Here is a 19,455-nt window from a genome sequence, read left to right on the forward strand (position 1 = left end):
ACGATCCCGATACTTCTACAAGATAGTGTCTAAAAATAGCAACGTCTTTGGATTCTGAACAAAACACAAGAAAACATATGCACTCGATCAGTAAGTAGTGTACTTGCTCGACAGAGTTTGGTTCTGCTTTTTTTCGAGATTTGAGTGCGACCTCTTTCTTCTTTAATTCATAATTTTTTTTATTGTTTCTTGATGATATAGATGCGACTAAGGAAAAAAAATACGTAGAAAAAAAAAAGAAATGTACAAATTGCATCAAAAGAGAGATACGAACAAACCAATTAATAAGAAAAATTATGATAGAAAACTGAATGCATTAGTTACCTTTTTCCTCATTATATCGAATAATTAATAATAATCGGAAATGTAAGATGAAACTTTAACTTAGAAAGAATAAGAAAGTCATTTCAATTATTTCCTCATTCTAGACCATTGTAGCACTGAAGATGAAGTGACAAAGTTAATATATAAAGAAATGATTTAGTTCTTTCTCGGTTATTTTTTTCAAAGCTTTAAGACTAGATATGAGCGTTCAGACCAAAATCAATTAAATTAATTAATTGTTATTATAATCAGCAATGCTCGTGCGCACACAAGGGTTTAAAGTCGACTGCATACATATTCCGCATAAATTGATTTGTTGATAAATAAACTGGATGACAAACGGACGAATGTAAGCAGGAGGAGACAATAATGTTCACACCGCTCACCGTTCTGTCTTTCTCGACACTTTAAGAGTGACGCAGGTCTGAAGTTTAAAAAACAATCACGATCTAGGAATGACAAGGAAAGGAATAGCAACCTTGTGAATGTAGCTTTCTCTATTCGGCATTGTTTCCTTCTTAAAAAAGTAAGTTTACCGTTAAATGCTTAACGCCTGCTGGTTTCAAGTTTCTGTATCACAAGAAAAGATAAATCCAATTCTGTTAATTTTTTTTAATGTGCTTGAATTACACGAGTGAGTAATTTTCTTTTCTGAGGAAAAGACTCTTAAGGACAACTTTTTCCGTCCTTTTCCTGCCAGGTGGTCACGTATTACGCATTCGTGGAAACAACAGACATTCCCGTTGGAAGCTGCTAGATCGTCTTGACCGGGCGTGCCAAAGGTACGCAACTGGCGTGCCAAGGGGCGCAATTGGATAGCAGTTAGCACGCTTGTTGCAAAAGCGCGGGCATGTTTTCTCTGACACCTGGAGCGCTTGAGAGTGAATCTCGTGCAGAGAAGAACATGGAAGCTGTCGGGTGGTCTACCATTTGCATGCACGTACAGGATGTCAGTCGGGTAACGACTGGCCACGGTGCAAGTGGGAGTGACGGGTATTTTTTTTTTTTTTTTAAGTTATGGAGGGAGGATTTTTATGCTCCTACGTTGCCATCAAGCAAGAATCTTTCATCCACTTTTTCTTCTACTTTTGTTTGATATTTCGACGTTTGCAAGATTTCCAGTAATTGTCTTCTGGTTTGGCAAATGAAGAAAAAGCTTTGATGAGGTTTCATCATAATTTATTATAATATGGGGATTGTTTGCTTTGCTTTATTTTTTTATATATGTGTGTGTGATGTTAATGACAAGCATTTGCTTAGACAAGACTTTTTCAGATCTGGTTGACGGGATATTTTTTAATATACCGTCTACATTTACTTGAAGACATACTCATTCTTCATTCGTAAACCAAACGGTTGTTTCTTTTCAACACTTTACAACATTGCCTGCCATAACTTTCTTCTTGTTGATTGCTCCTAATTATGGTCCCTGAAAATATATGCTGACATCGCCATTGCTTCTTCCTGATGAGTTTTTGTAAAAAACCAAACATTTTACAACCCTCACAGACTATACTGTTGCTTTTATTCCCCCGAACTTAAGTGTGACTTTTAACCTTTCAAAAACCTGTTTTCTCGTGTAGACGGGCAACAGAAGCGGTTAATTATTGCTGCGCAGCACGCCCATGTCTTCAAACATGGCGTCCTTAAACTATGTTTTTACGGTTCTGTACCAAACTATCGAGCCTTTTCGAGCCCACAACTCTTGCTCGTCATTTGAGCAAATACAGACATTTTTACGGCTGCGCGAGATTTTATTATTTTTTCACGTTTCCATGACATTTTTGAGTCTCTAACTCTCTCTCTTTCTCTCGTGGTTCGCTGGTGCAACGGTTAGAGCATGTCACCAATACAGCGAGAATTAGCTAGCCTGGGTTTAGACCTCGTCCCGGGGAAGTTTCTCTCTGTATGTGGTATCTGTTCTCAGGGCTGGCTGCTTTGTAATGATATAACCTTATTTGCTAGCTCGGCTTAGAACACCTATTCACCCCCCTCTCTTCCCCACCTGCCTTCATCCGATAACTTCTCTTTCTTTTGAAACCCCTGCAGATCCTGCAACATAGTCGCAACTTCTCAATTTTGCGATTAGTTCCTATTCTCGAAACACTTCCAGATGATTGAAATGGTTTTGTGAGATGGTTGGGGCTTACTGATATTTCTTTTATATTCGTTCTGGTACGAGCCATGTTAAAACCCTAAGAGATCAGGTCCTCTTGCCTCCTCCATTGTGGATCAAATTAAGATTTCATGGAGCGATGCACAGTATGCAGTCTTAAGAAAAATATTTAAACTTTATTTTTAAGTTAAGCTTGATGTCATTGTTATTAAAGATCTACAAAAACAATCAGGTCTTGAAACACCCTTGTCTGACCATAGTATTGGAAGCTGGTAGCTACTGTTTGAAACTTGTGGCCTCCAAGTACACAATAATATTCCATGCAGAACTATAAAAGAAGGCGATGTGTGTACTAAACTCTTACTCGTGCAAGCCATTCATAAGGTCAGCTGCACTCTGAACCTTGCCCCACTCTGCTCCATCACTCTAAAGTGAACGGAACTGAGGCTGTCTTCGTAACCAGTAAGACTGATTGCTACACCTAATCAATCGTGCTGCCTTTACTTCTTTCACAAAGAAGTCCTCGCTGATGCTGCTTATTTAACCAAAAAAAGTCCATGTCAGTGTTATTTCTTTCACCGTTGCGTGACGTGGAAGGTTCACACCGGGCTTTGTACAGGTCAAGGTCTTGTCCTGTCCTCACTTTCACCTCTGTCCTTGGCGATTTAGACATCCCTCCGACTGGGTTTCATTTTCCGGCATTGGTCTTGAACAAATTTTAGGGAATTACTGGTGTCTAGAAACTTTCATGCCACTGACCACAGTCGAGTCTCTGAATAAAGAGGAAGATAAAAGTCAGAAAAAATAATTTTCGCATTGCATTCAAAGGAGTTCGCTTTGAGATTTTCCGGCTTTACGTCTATTATTATTACTGTTGTTGTTGCTGCTGTTGTTGCTTAACAAAATCCCCGGCGGCTGTTGACGCCTCAGATCTTTTGAACACGCCTCAGGGCCTACCCAGATGCTGCACGAACCCAAAAACCTTTCGAAAGAAATTAAAAATAAAAACTAAGGTATTTGTTTGAAATGCGTGCTGATATCATGCTTTCATTAATCGTGACAAAGAGAGAAAAATTTTCTTTTCTGAGTTCGTGAAGGGTCCGAACAGTCCACAGTTCATCTGCAAGAAGTCTTGACGGAATAAACCTATTCATGCCTGTCAGTTCCCGAGACATTGCTTGTGATGTCGGGGTTATGGGCCGTGAAGACTGTCAAAAAACGTTTCCATCATCAATATTATCATCCCGAGGCGTAAATGACGACCAGTATGGAGTTTTGCGGTATGGCAGCTCTTAATGAGAAAGCACTGACATTCTATTTCTATTTTCTCCTCTTTTCTTTTTAATTTCACTTAGACATGGAGCTTGTTTTGTCATCGAAGGCTAGCAATTAAGGTAATGCATGAAAATCAAATGTACTGAATGCTTCTATACACATGCCATTATAATTTACATCCACATTTCGAAATCTTTAACAATCTTCTTCATTTTTGTTTATGTTGAGTCGCGAGGGTGATATTTCTCAATGCAGTTAAGAGTTGTTATTATTATTTACGTTTTTACAGAGTTTGTGGAAGCTAGTTCTCCCGTTAAAGGCGATGTAGTTTGGAATCCTTTTGATTCTGCTTGCCCTTAACTTCCATTTGCATGGCGAGGAGAGCTGTGAATCACAGATCAACGGAGTCTGAATTCTATTGCTTCCTTGTTCATCTCGTCAACGGTCTCATCAAGTCGTAATGAGCGCTCCGCGACGCCTACCCTTTGACCTTTTCGCCGCTCAGGTCACCGCGAGAACTGCTACCAGAGAAGAACTGGGAGGAAGAAAAGAGATTTCACAAGGAACGAAAGAAGACCGATGACAGTAGGGAGGTTGGGGAAGCGAGGAAGAGAAAGATGGTGGGAGATGCATTAATCAAACAGCTTAATGAGCAGGTCTCCAGTAAATGAACGCCGTTAAGCAGCGAGAGGTCGAACCGTGAGCTTGCCGGAAGCTGTCTTAAACTGCGACAAGAGAAGCTCGCCTTACGGTAAACGACTTCCAGGGAAGATCACTGCCTGAACCTTTGGACTCTGGGTAATGGCGGCTGCTCGGTTTGCAATGGAAGAGGAAGGGAGCAAGAGGAGTTTGCAAGAGGAAGGGAGTACTGCCAGGACAAAACTCTCACCTGTGTAACACATGAAGGATGCGGAAAACGGCAACATTCGATCCCTATCTAAACCCCCTTCACCAATGAAAACAAAACAATATTGTTTCCCACGAACTGGTTGTTGTTATCATCATCATTATTATTATTATTAATTTCCCCTTTATATCTGTCTCGTTCAACTGCTCTGTCTACACTGTCATCTCATCTTCTCATCCCCCTGATGCTCAGGCCCTGCCAATCAATTTTCTAGTAATAATTTTTGTCCATTCCCAGCTTTCCTGAAACTGTATCCATACCCTCTTCCCACATGACGAATTGTTTCCCTTCTTTTGCTGGTATCCATTTGCTGCCAGTCATAGTACCTTCCTGTTGAGGTCTATAAATTACATTTCCCAGAAATTGGTGGGCAGGCTGCTTGCGGTGCTTTTTCGAAAAAATTGAAAGTACGTACATCTATAGGTCTAGAAGCCCATCCAAAATCTTCAGCTCTATTTCTTACCAATAACAATACGTTCGCAGAGGATCAGATGGAATTTCTGACATACAGACAGACAGACATTGACTCCTAGCAAAAGGAGTGGTTAAGTTGGTCCGTCATTACTGGTTGTCGAGGGCAAATGGATAGATACAGCGACTGACAAAACTTGGCACTTTGGCCTGTCCTGAGTGGTGGTGAGCAGGTCTTGAATAGAGCGACCAGTCGGCTCCTTCACTTTTGCCAACCAGCTCCTCTTCTGTCCACCTCAGCATTGACCCTTTCCAAGGTACCCTTAAGGACAATTTTAGACAGTGTTGCACCGGGCTGCATGGCTGAATCAGATCAGTTTGCGCCTTTTCACATTTGCGAGAAAGGGTTCCTGGTGTTCTATAAGGGTAGTCACCGTGCTTCGTACACATTCATTTGAATTTTCTCTTCCTGTACGAGATTCAGGCCTTCTTTCCCAATTACTTGGTCTCAAATTTCTGGATTCTGCTATTAGTATCGGCAAGGAGTGTTTAAGTTTCAATCAGTGCAGCAGGGTGGGAACTGTGAGGGACTTGTACAGTCTACAGTCTACACTTTAGCAAACCTGATGGTGCTACTTGGTCAAATCTTGCCCAGCCTGGCTATTGCTGCTGTCGCTGTTGACATCCGAGTGTGGATCTCTAAATGCTGCTGTCATGTTTGGAAAGGGCGACTGTCCAGTACTTACAGCTGTTCATTTTTTTTCATTCCTGTAAATTTCATTTGCTGTAAAACTATATTTCAAATCTTTGCCAGACAAACAGTGTACATCATCAGTGTTATTTGCATCTATAGATTGTTTTATGAGTCTCTGAAACTTTCTTTTCTTGCACTCACTGTTCACGGTATTTTGAAACTCCTTTTAACCGGCATCTTTCTACCAATGCGGACATACGAGGCTACATCAATTTTGCTTGTTGTCTCCATTAACGAAATGGCATCTTCTGTCTGTCTGTATATACATATATAGCTCATGAGATAAGGTGTTGCTTTCTTGCCATTTCTATTTTCCCAAATGTCTCTCTCCATCTCTGTTCATCATCTATTTCATTTATAGCTCCGATCCTCTTATATTCCTCTCTTTTTCCTGGATAGTTGTGAAGAGGCATTACGAAATGTGTAACATTAGCAAATGGAGAACGCCAAGCCAACACAAAAATAGAAAAGACAAGCTACTATGAAAAGCAACTCCTTTTTGTAACTCTCGGAATTCAAGCGATATAAACCTCGATCATTTCTGTCCAGTCCTTCATTTGTGGTTAATAGGCCTGCTCATCAGCAGACCAGCTTCCAATTGGCCGGATGCGGAAGACCCCGTCCAGTTCTGGCCAATCAGATCATTTGCTTGGCCTCGCCCTTAATCGGAAACCGCCCACTTGGCCACCCAGTGCGATATGAAGTTTTCTTCCAGTCGACTGGAGTCCGTGGACTGCAGAAACAGTTGACGTTGCAGACATGTTCATTTCCGAAACGCCATTTGTTCCTCCCAACCTTCGCTGTCAGTGAAACTTTGGCTCAGATTTGCGGACTTGATAGTTATTAAAGACCAGGACAGGGAAGAAACAGCAGTCACGCAAAGGAGGGTTTTTTGCTTCCTTTTTACTCTCAGTGACGTCAACGAGAGCAGGGTTCTACGGTGCATGTTGACAACGGGTCGTTGCAGGAAAAGAGCAAAAACTGATTTGTATCTTTGGCATCTTAAAATCATCCACGACCCCGATGTCAACATTACGGACTTGAAAAAAAAAGTCGACAAAATAATTTTTTTTAGGGTCCTTCCTTCGTAGACGTATGGGAGATAAACCCCTTCCCCTTTTCTATCCAGCGTTTATTCGTCCCTTGTTTCGCTATCGTTGCTGTAGCAGCAGGAAGGAGCTATCCAGGGACTTCCGGAGTATCATTTGAAAGAAAAGGTCACTGAAGTAGTGGTGGTAGGGAGGGTAAAAACTGACCATGCGTTAGTGTCCTTGTCTCGGGGGGACAGACTGGTGGCTGTGGAGTGGACAGAGTTGATAATGACAGTATTTAGTCAGGGTTATATAGTCTATATAGTCGCCAACCCACCGACCACCACATCGAATAACAAATAAACCAAATACTATGATCTTAAATATCGATATACATATCTTGGGTATCATTTTTTTAATTTATTGTATAAATATGGCGTTAGGTTTGTGGGGGGAAATTAGTGTGTGGGATCGCTTTTCGTTTTATAAGTCGTCTTTCTCTTTATGTACATACCCGAACAGCGTTCAGCACCTAGGGGTCCCTACTGCTTTCATTCGTTTTCGTCTCGTCATTTCATGTCTCAAACCACATCGTCTGTGTTTTGTTATTAATCTTTGTCAAAATGTCGATGCCTTATTATGGCTCTATGTGTTATGGAATAAGATTTGCATTTTATGTTCTTCTGTCATAGATACGGTGATTTGAGAAAGAAGTATATTCCTCAGAATATGTCCAATATCCGTCAACTTTCTGCTGGTCCTTGTTATTAGCTAATGTAAGTAAGACTATATATGTTAACACAGCAACTACGTCTATGAGACGTTCGAAGTTCCAAATTTAACAGTTGGTTACTCAATGCCATGTATGTCTATGTGTAACTTGTGAGTATACTTTATTCTATTATACTGTTTTGCCCACTTGAAATTGGCCGAAAAATTCAAATTTCAAAAACACCCACATTTTCTCGCTCTCTCTAGATATAAACACTTAATTAATTTGTTGCTTTTATTCTAAAGTATTAAACTTAATCTTGAATGTTATGTTCCTCTTATGTAAACACTCCTTTCACCTCTTAATAGTATGATATTTAAACTGTAAAACCCGCCGCCATAATCTCTTATTTAAGAAAAAAAAACGCTTCACATACCCTGGACTTTCAAATCATCAGAAGGTCTAGAACTTTTGAGCGTTTTATCGTAAAGTTCTGGAATCATCGACAGTGCAAAAGTCATTCCTAGGAACATCACTGAATTGAACTCAGTTCAAGTAAAAACAAGCATAGCATACATATATATTATATCCATACACGGCAAATGATGCAGTACAATTACTTCAAATACCAGAGACAATGAACTTGTCGGTTTAGATGCCCTCACAGTGTCTTTAGCAACTCCTACCGCTCCGTTTTAAAACAATTTTAATTAGAGCTTTAACTTTTGCATTTCCTGAGGCATTCCGTTTATTTATAATGTTTACAGCTCTGAAATATTAGAAAAGCTGAATGCAATGGGAAGAAAAAGCTTTTTCTGAAAGGACAGGAAATAAAATGTGCGAGCGAGAATGAAAACAGGCGTTGAATGAGGAAAAGAAAACACAAAAAATGTTATAGTGTCTAACCAGCAACATCGACAACGCCAATAGAGGACAAGAAATGAAATAAGTCTTCGTAGCGTGTGTGTGTTAGGAAGTTTTTGCGCGGTTTATACATCACTTATTTCAAAATCGTTGGATGTGCAATGTAAAAGTATGGGTGATATTTATTCTTACTGTTTTAATAATAAAAATAAAAGATTTATTTATACAGCGCATTTCCCTACATTACAGTAGGCGCATAGTGTAGGTATGAGGACGTTTTCTTTTTAGTTAAGCTTTTTTAAACAATAGACCAGACAAAAGCGGAAAACATTTCGACAGATAACCTTACACATGTGGCATGGTTTTAAATTCCCGTCTTGAATTAATTTAATTCTTCGTTCTCAGCGTTCCGCCTTCTCTCTCTCTCGGCCCTTGCAATGCTCATGCATCTGTCTTTGTTCCTCTTTGGTCTCTCTCTTTCTCTGTAGTATTCAAAACAAAGTTGCTCTTTTGCACTAGCAGACACTTTTTAAATAAATAATAAAACTAGTTTTATTGGGTGTCATACTAGCTTTGTCTTTGTGCCGAAGCAAAATGAAAAAACTATTCCAAGGGAGATCACACTACCTATTTTAATGCTGCTGGGAAAAGTTATTTTTTACCATGATAGCGTCTCAAAAAAGAAGCTTCACATTCTGAGATTAAGGAAGAAATAATTACATAAATAATTAACTTTACAACGAGAAACATATACTACCCAATTAGTATCGAAGAAAAATGTGCAATGTTTCAATGAAGAACACATGGAAACACACTATACTAAATCATTCGTTTCTCGTACTGAGATTACAAATATAAACAAATCAAGAGCTGTTCTGTACTTGTTTTGCATAGAAAAATAAGAAAAGTGCACATCTAAACCTATAACTGCATGACTCCACAGACAGTTAACTAAATTTATATTATCAACAAAAATTATCTACTTTTTAATTCTTCATCCGTTCATATGTTGTTTGCTTGTTCTTCTGCTCCTCGTATGTTACGCACATCTCGTTCTTGTTCTTAAATGCTGAGAGCATACTCCTTAGGAGTGTATACAAATTTTGCGTTTATTATTATTTACTATTATTATTTACGGCTTCGCTATCAAAGAATGCGAGTCTCTTAGCCTGCCTCTTATATCATCCCAAAAGATGATCATAGAGTAACTTTACCATAATCCCCATAATTTTAATTGTTTTGCGTTTCATCGTTTCTAATAAAATTTTACTTTATTTGAAAATTAAGATACCAGCAAGTAATATTAGCATTTAATTTTTTTTTAGTGATGACCCCTCCGTATGGTTAATGTCGTCTGTTATTGCGCGCACAAACTTCGAGTACGTCAAAGAAACACTATAAGGCTGAGGGACTTCGCGCTACAAATTATATTTTTAAAATCACTTTACGGCATCTAAATGTATTGCTATGAGTCTTCAAGAGCTGTTTTATTGCTGCAAAACAGGTGATATTCAAAAATTACGGTAAGATCTTTAGGCTCGTACATGAAAGCAGAAAATAAATAACGTTGCAATCATATAACTACGTATAGCAGAAAGTGAAATCTGTACAAAAATAAGAATATTAATGTTTCCAAAGTAAATAACATTACTCACAAAGCTTAAAATGTGCATGTGCTAAAATGCTAAAGGTTGGCAAGGTGTCTTCTCCGTTACCTTTCCTACGGTCGTCTTAATAAATCCTGCACATTTAGTCCTGTGACATATACAACCATCATTTTCTTTTTCTTTTCCAGGTACCTGGTTGAAGAAAGAGAAGTTGATATCAATGTACGAGATAAATGGGACAGCACTCCCTTGTATGTATTTTAAATAACTTTAAAAGTAAACACCATTTGTTATATTTTTAAATAAAAGTTGTAAATCCTTAATCGCACCTTTAATAGTACTCACATTCCTGTAAATGTGAACATCTTTTCATTGTGTTCAAAGGTATTATGCCTGTCTGTGTGGACATCGTTATGTGGTGCAGTTTTTGTTAGAACATGGTATGTCTGTTATTTTTTTATTAATTTCACTTTCAGTTCTTACTCTTAAAGTGCGAAGAGTAATTAAAAAAAAAAATTTGATGAGGTATCTTTATAGCAAAAGGGTAGATGTATGTACAGACTTAAGTATCCAGACAAAAAAATATTTTCAGAGTAAGGTAGGAAACTGCTTGCACATCAGATGAGAAACAAAAGCATAGTGTATCATTATCAATGTGTAGTATCAGTGGATAGTAGATAATGAATCAAATGATCATATTCACATGCTGGCAAAATTTAATCTTTATGCTTTTTAATAGCAGTGAGTGCCAGTTTTTACATTAAGCTTCTATAAATACAGGTGCTAAATGTGAAGCAAACACATTTGATGGTGAACGATGTTTATATGGCGCCTTAACAGACGATATTCGAAACACACTTCATAGCTACAAGGCCATCTCCAGCAGGCTTATGCGTAGAGACCAGTATGAGGAATTTTTACGCAGGTACATAAAGATAATATTTTCTTAAAGGCCGAACTTTCGCCAACCAGGAAGGAAGAATGGATTCAATCTGGTGGAGGGAGGTGAGGGTATTTGTCGGGGCAGATGGAAGCAGTTAGCAAAGAATGACCAATAGTGTAACTGGCAATGTATGTTTTCCTCAATTCCCTCCCTTGGGTTGAACCAATCTTTCTCACCATAAACTGCAAGTTCTGCCTTTAAATTTCACTATCTACTTTGATTTGAAACAATAATTTGTTTTCAGCCAGAATTTAATTGTCCTTACTTCTCTTTCCTTTTCTCTTTAACTAGCAAGAGAACATAAGCTTAACTTCCTCATTGACTTATACACAAAATTTATTATAGTTACATTAACATTTATAAATATGCACCAAAATTCTATTTGCTATCTTATACACACACCATGAAATGTAAATCTGCATATAAAATCTGAAAAATACTTAATTGTAAAACACATCATAGATCAGAGCAATGATAACAGTTTTTCTGTCTGTCAGCAGATGAACATAATTTTAATGTTTGTATGTGCATGTTTTCTCTACAAAGGTGGCTGTTTTAATAAATGAGAGTTTCTTTTTTTAGGTTGCTTGAAAGTGGTCTTCATTCTGATGTAGCTTTTGATGTCCATGGGGAGAAAATTCCTGCCCACCGTTGCATTCTTGGAGCTCGAGTTCCATACTTCGCTGAGTTGTTCTGCACAAAGTGGAATGGCCGGCACCTCATAGAGCTGAAACACAGATTGGTTAGTTCCCTTTATGGGGCAATTTTAGTTTATTTCTCCACTTGCTATGGGTACCAGAAATTAAAATTTAAAGAACTAACTATTTGAATCGCACAGTGTGCAAGATTTTTCTTTTTAAACTATTTATCAATAAATTTTCCACATAAAGTCCTCCCTTAGGCTACATCTAAAAAGCAGTCATGCCTGAGGTGGTTTTCTATATGCTGTTGTCAAGAATGTTTTAGCAGCATCTCTGAATAGCAAGTCATACAGGTTTCATGACCACTTGATTTTTTTTTTTTTTTTATCTCCTTCCCCTTCCCCGAAGACAGGTACCAGCTGGCCAGCCCTATGTCCAGCAGTGTCACAGTTCTGTTCACATGTGCTCCATGATCACTACTCTTTAAACCAATCAATATAGTTATCGATAATTGTGATTATAGTCTATTGACTAGTCTGTCTGCGCATCCTCCTCTGCATCACCATGATATAGCCATAGTTGCTGGCATAATGTGAAACACAAACAATTATCTTCCTCTGCAGATTTATAGCACTCCATCCTAACTGTTTGTTCCCTGATTCCATATTATGTATTCTATGTTCGTCTTTTATTTCTTGACTGTATAGTTGTTTTTCCTTTTATCCTTTGTATTCTCTCCATGTCTCCTACTTGTCTTAAGCACTGAGAGTATGCTCCTTTGTGAGCAAGATTATGATCTACATAAATCACGTTGTAAATTGTAAACTCTTTAAAGCAACACAAACACCTTCTTCCATGAATTTTTTTTAAAACTCTTTGCCACTATTTTGTGATCTTGGAAGTATATGCTTCACCTTTCCTTCCAGGTAAGGCCATGGGCTTTCCAATCTGTCATTCAGTACCTATATACAGGTAAATTACTATTTATCATTCTGATAATGCTCTGTTACTGTGACTTTTGTTTAACTATTCCATGAATTGTCTTTGATCAGTTAAGCATGAAGATAAAAGACTGACTCTAGGAAGAATAAATCTTTTTTTCTGTAAGCGCTCATTCAGTTTCTAGTTAAAGGTCACAAATATTCGTGTGTTTTTTTTTTTAAATATTAAATGAAGATAATATTAGATTTTTTTTATGCTTTTTTAAATCTGAATATCTTAGGATTGGAAAATGTGTAGGAACTGTCAGATACAACTAAAAAAATTAAATTTTAGATGTGAGCATTGCTATATTTAAATTTTATTTTTTTGTGGTTCATTCATCAGGTCGAATGGAAACCAGCTTAGAGTTTGCTGAGGACTGTATTCGTGTTGCAAGGCAGTGCCAGCTTCCAAAGCTTGTTTCATATATTGAGGACAGCTTGAAGAAGACTCTTGAGTTCCGTGAGCTAACCTTTGCCCTTCATGTCATTGTTTCAGTGGTATTCTAGCACAGCCTTCTTTTTTTTTTTAATTTTTAGCCATTCCTTTTGCAGGTAGACAGAACATTCCATTATAGAAGAGCTTTGTTGTAAATCTGGTAACCTTTCGATCTACAGAGAGATCCAAGCCTGGTGTGCAGGTAACAACTCTAACTGTGGAGCCTGTAAACAGCTCTCCTATGCTGAAGGCTGACATGGCACAGTTGGCAGATACTGCTATTCCACCCTCATTGTCTTCATGGGTTAGTGCGTGATTGCTGACTTGCAAGGCTAGAGAAATACCAGCTGAAATCACTGAATTTATAAATTTTATTTCATATACTGATGAGCAAGTACTGTATAATTGATAGAGAATTCTGATGAAGCAGGATATAAGTTTCTAATCGTGGTGCATTAAAAAATAACATTTTGAAGTGGATAAGTAATTTTGACCTTTGCACCTGCAGGATACTTTTTCAGCATGTCCTCTGACCACCCAGTTTATATCAACAGAAGTTTTGAATTGCTTTATGTGAAACATATTGTGGAAAGATTTTCCAAATATGAAAAAGTGCATAAAGACTAAAAACTAAAAACTCTAGGTAAATGGAATTAAATAGCAGAAACATATGCAAGGTGTTTTGTAAAGATGTGTATAATGAAAATATGCAGTGTAATAGTTATGCAAGCACTCATTTTTTCTCTCTCTCAAAAAGGTCCAAGGTGAGCTGCCCTTTGACCCAGAAGTCAGCCAGCTGTTTGCTGACATCTGTTTTATTGTTGAAGGTCATGAGTTTATGTGTCACAAGGTAAAATGTTAAAAACATCTGAATGTGGCTTCAGATTTTCTCTGATGTTGTGAAAATTGCCAGCCAAAAGCATCATTCCTCTGAAAACTTTGATGTCACATCCACGTTTAACTTGTTAAACTAGTCAAACTAGTATTTTAACTAGTAAAAATAAGTTGGTTCATTCCTCATAATTTAGTAGACAGAGGAAAAAGAAAAACTGAAGACCATTAGAATCCTTAGATCAAGAGAGAGGAACATAAAATAAGTAGGTTTTGAAATAGGATGATAAAAGACATTGTGTAAAGCTATGACGACATTATTACCTTGTATGAACAGTCTACAATTTTAGCAACATTGAGAGATTGCTTTGAAGCTGTGCAGCCATCTTACAGGTGGAAGGTAAACTAGCAGTGCCTAGTCTTTAAGGGTTGGATACATGCTCTTTCTAGAGCAAAACTTGCCAAATTGTGTTGCAGGCATTTTTCTGCATGAGAAGTGATTACTTTCAAGCCTTGATAGAGGACCCATTTGGTGAAAGCTACAAGAAGAACAGCAACATCCCTGTTATAACATTGCGTAATATCTCTGCCCCAGTCTTCCTTTGCATTGTGAACTACATATATCATGACTCTTGTGAGGTAAGACATGCACTATAACCCCTTCCACTATTTTAAGTGGACTATCAAGTCGGTGAAAGACTGTTATCAGATTGAAACACCAGCATAAAATGCGGTATCTTTTATATAAGGTATCTGCAGTGTATAGATAGAAGCTGACTTTATTTTCAGTTTCCAATTTTTTTATGTAAGAAGTGGATTACTAGTATGTGTTTGATTAATAGTCTAACAGGAATCAGTAATCACATAATCAGTACTTGTGGAGATAATGTTTTTCTGCAGCTATCTGACGAGGTTGTCTATGATGTCCTTTGTGCTGCGGACTTGTATTTGCTGCCAGGTCTGAAGCGACTGTGTGGTTTGGCTCTGATGCACATGACAGACGTTGAAAATGTTGTGTGGAAGATTCGCACAGCACGCCTCTTTGCCCTCCCTCGCCTGGAGGCTCACTGTGCAGAGTTTATTGCTTGCAATCTGGCTGAGGTAGGTCTGCAGGGGGTATTTTCAGAAGGCAAGAGGGAAATGTTGGGGAAATGGTGGGCACATAAAATCTTACTGTAATTTTAATGAAAATGAGTTATGTTTACATATCTTCACATGCTTGTTCATGTGTCATTGTATTTTACATTTTTATGCAAAAATATGTGTATATTTAGGAGACACATAAGTTCCTTTGTGTGTGTGTGTGATACTATTGGCCAAAGGACTATATTTTTCTATAAGTGAAAGTCCTTTAGCATACAGATATAAAGAAGACTAAACAAAATGTTGAAGAAATGTCAGAAATAGGCATGTTGAATATAACAGATTGATGCACATTACCTCGTTCTTGTAAGGAAATTATAAGGGAGTATGTTTGGCTTCATAGCAGTGTAACATTTTAATTTGCATGCTCATTTCTTTAGAATTCATCTTGTTAGCATTGCATATTTTTTTCTATCCATGAAGCTTTTTCCACACAAGCGATACCAGTCATGTCATTAATCTCCAATCTGGTCTTAGGTCATCGAAGAAGAAGACTTTGCAGAGCTGGTTAAGGAGGATGCATCTAATGTCAAGGAGCGACAAGAAACTGATAGTATTGACATCATTGATGAAATCAGGTACTATATTGCAAATGTGGTCAGGACCTTTTCAGATCTTCAAGATGCAGACAGCCGTCTGCGAATGATTGATCAGCTGCTGGAAGATCTTGGGTTGGATGGTTAGTGCCTCAGGGCTCAACTATTTTGACCGTTTCTGCTTACAGTCCTTGGGTTGTCAGTGGTGCTGTATAGTCTTGGTTACTTAATGAAGAGTTTTTTATGGTGAGTTATAAGTGAATTTTGATAATAGTATATGTTATGCAAAATTTTGGGTAGCATTGGCTTATATAAAAGAGCAAAATGCGCAACAACATATTAGAGATTGAAGGTCTTATCATCTTAGAGGACACCTTGTGTGCCTACAAATGTTAAATTTATCTCTTTATTTGTGTAAAGTTAATAGTTTCAGGGAAGGATTTTGCAATTTTAAATGTATTTTGAAAAGAATAAATGATCTGTATGAGAGAGATGTTGCATGCAATAGACATGGAATATATTAACTTTTTTAATTATTGTTATTATATGTGTGTATGTGCGTGTGTGTGTGTGTTTCTGAGGGTGATGGTGGTGTGGTCTCACTAACTTTACAACCACTTAATCTATCACTGATACAAACACAAGACAGATTTATATGTATTGTGTGTTGCTGTTATTAAACATTTATTTCTCTGATGTTTAATATTGATAAACAAGCAATTTTCCTGTGATTTTCCTTACTTTGAATTTTTTTTTTTAATGTATGATTGTATATATTATTTTTTCTGTGTGAGAACATTTTCATTTGTTAATATTTTACCAAGTTAATCAGTGTGTCACTATTTAGCAGATTTCTATGTACTGTTGATTATTTTGAGCCTACCCAACTCACTTTAAAAGCTTTGATAGGCACAGTTTAGTCTCCAGCACTTAGAATTCCTGCATATTAAAGATTTTAACTTAAACAGATGAATATACACATTCAAAAACTAGAGTGTAGCCTTTCATCAAACTTATGTTGAGCAGTCTGGTGGCACAATGATTATCACTTGTGACCAATACAGCGAGAATCAGTTGTCCTGGGTTCATATCTAATCTTGGACACAATGAATGTGGCACCTGTTATAGCTTTGCTGTGATATAGCCTTAGTTGTTGGCTGGTTATAACACACCAATTCTTCCCCCAAAAAGATATGTTCTAGAATGTAGAACTTTACAATCTGGCTTAATTATTCAAATAAATTCCTTTTTTTGTACATGTTATTCTTCACAACAGAAAAAAACACACAACTTTGCCACCTTGGTAGCTTTTCTTAAAAAAAATCTGAAAGGCAAGATTCTAGCAGGAACACTGATAAGTGTGTATCTGTCCCGTGAAAGTGAGAAGCTGTCATGATGAAATAGTTAATGTTTTAGATGGGTATGCTTAGTAGATATCAATTACCAAAAGTTGCTTAAATAAACGGTCATGTAATGTTTGTGTGAGAACAACAGTCTCTGAATGTGTTTCCAGCTTTTTAAAGAGGCAAATGGACAATGTTTCAATCTCTTCAGATGTATCGAGGCAATTGAGCTACAACTATGAAGACTTTCGCATTCACAGGTGCAAATTGTATTTTAAAAAGTTTTGAAAACCCTATATCTGACCTAACTTGCAGACTATACACTCTTATAGTTAGTAACTGGATTAATTCATTGGACCTTTATTTGACTAGTATTAGGAGTTTATGTTACACAATATCCAGAGCTCCTGACTTAATCCATTGATGTCATAGCATAAAAAGGAATTTCTAGATGGAGAACAAAAGTGGTTTAGAAAACAGATAACTGTTCACCTTCCTAACAATATGTTTCACTTTTTAAAAAATTATTTGATTGTTCTTGTCTTCCCTCTAGAGCTTTTTGTTTATATTTTCTCACAGCAACTACTCTTGCCAACCATTGCAATGGTGCTGTCTTCAGTTAGTTCACATGACTAAACTTTACTCCCCACAAAAGTATTGTATTGCAAGTTAAATGTTATAAGGCAGTGCTTTTATGCTTATCCTGACCACATTGTAGAGAGGTTTAGTCACACTACCCAGTCAGTTTCATGTTGAGTGTTTTATGATGCTGCTTGGGTTCTTCACAGTAACCAGGGTGTAGGGTCATGAGTAGTGTAATCAGAGACAGTCAGAATGAGGTGAAGGGGAAACAGACATGAAATTGTTAGTAGGCTAATCTTCACGTCCTCAGGTAGTTTGGAAAAGTGGGCCTTAGTGCACAGCTCTGAAGGTCAGAAAACATGATACTTGATAACATGATACCAAATCACTGGAGCATGCAATGCTGCACTTCTGACACAGTGTAAACATTTCCTGCGATTCTGATCAGTCGTTAAAACTACCCTGTGCTTAATTGCATGTAAGCTATACTGTGCCGTACTTTTAGAAATAACAGTATGCCTCATTTGCTTAAATGTCTCAAGCAATAATTTTCCTTGGATTGTTGAGAATTTTTTAATCAAAACACTTTATATCATAATCAAGCATGAATCATTTTCAGTTGAGCTGTTGTTAGCTTCAAAAAGCTATATATTGTCAAAAGATTTAATTGATTTTTTTTTCCTACATAGTGCAAAACAGAAAATCGATTCAAAATGTATCCATCTGTATATTTTGTGTTATTCTTACGGAGACTTTGGTACAGCTGAGTGGAACAGCAGAAGGATGTTTGAATCCATGTGGGCATTGTTTGATGACTAAGAGTCTGGTTTAATGGGTGGATAAAAGAAAAGGATGTCTGTACCAATAGCCTGTGATATTTTTTATTGACTTGGTGTGGTGTGTGGTTCATACAAAAATTTTAATGATCTTGTGATTTCAGCCTGTGACAACAACTCTTTGCTTGCCATAACAACTGTCATATATCTGAATTGCACATAAATGCTGCATATAAAAAATATTTCCAGTGTTGTGTGAACAATTGTGTAGAAAATATGTGCATGTGAGAGAGAATTACGAGCCATAACTATTAATCTTCTTGGCATTAATCCCAAGCATTACTAAGGCTCAAAATTCTATGTAAGATGCTGCACGTGTATTGAATGATCAGTGTGATAAACATTTGTACAGCAGCAGCCATTTCCTACATCGCGAAACAGGCGTGGGGGTTTCTGTGATTTTAGCAAATGATCATTACACTTCAACTACGACTTTTTCTCAAGCTGTTCAAGGGAGAAAACCTACGGAGGAGCACTACCGTGACATTCTGTTGGGACTGCTTCCCCCTTGATCACACTTTCGCCTAATCCTCCTTTGTACATTAGACGGCTGGGAAGTGTGGGGCACGACTGCCTACCCTTTTCCAACCTTCCTAGTTTTATCAATGAATAACAGTAGTCATTATTTCCAGTTCTCCGACTTCAAACCGTTGAGAGTGACAATAAAAGGGAGTCATTTACCCCCACCCACGCCACCCACACACACACCTCTGGCTCGCATTCTCAAACACTTTGTCACTGGAGTCAACATAGACCACAGACCACAGGTGCACAATACCTTGGAGCTACATACTCTTTACAAGTGCATGCAGTGCTGTGCAGACTGTGTCGGCCAACCGAATAGGCGCAGACAAGTCCTTATAACACAGTATCAAATTAGTGAAGAAATATCCATTTCACATCGATGAGGGGAGGCTGAATCAAACTAAAAATACATATACAGAGATCTGAACCTGTTTATCTTAATTAGTTTGTAAGCGTCCTTTAATTTAATGTGATTTAACTACGAAATGTAAACTTAAAAGTTTTGTTCTTGTAATGTGGGTGGAGTTTTTACTTAATTTTTACTGTTTGTAATTACAAATGAAGTATAACAATGAGTGACGGTCAACTTAAAACATCTTAATATTAGCAATTATGATTTTTTTTCCCTAAGAGATCGAGACTCGTTCGCCCAGAC

General features: G+C 37.5%; 1 protein-coding gene across 1 annotated transcript; it reads left to right on the forward strand.

The window, feature by feature from the left end:
- Positions 1-9,861: 9,861 nt before the first annotated feature.
- Positions 9,862-18,457, forward strand: LOC112572417 (ankyrin repeat and BTB/POZ domain-containing protein 1-like). The gene is made up of 12 exons (XM_025252089.1): positions 9,862-9,917; positions 10,190-10,252; positions 10,386-10,441; positions 10,782-10,926; positions 11,527-11,686; positions 12,512-12,557; positions 12,912-13,028; positions 13,184-13,308; positions 13,762-13,854; positions 14,313-14,474; positions 14,736-14,936; positions 15,456-18,457. Exons 1-12 carry the CDS (start codon positions 9,862-9,864, stop codon positions 15,660-15,662), a joined length of 1,431 nt encoding a protein of 476 aa, XP_025107874.1. The 3' UTR covers positions 15,663-18,457.
- Positions 18,458-19,455: the final 998 nt, after the last annotated feature.

This window comes from Pomacea canaliculata, linkage group LG9 (assembly GCF_003073045.1).
Source record: "Pomacea canaliculata isolate SZHN2017 linkage group LG9, ASM307304v1, whole genome shotgun sequence".
NCBI lineage: Eukaryota > Metazoa > Mollusca > Gastropoda > Architaenioglossa > Ampullariidae > Pomacea > Pomacea canaliculata.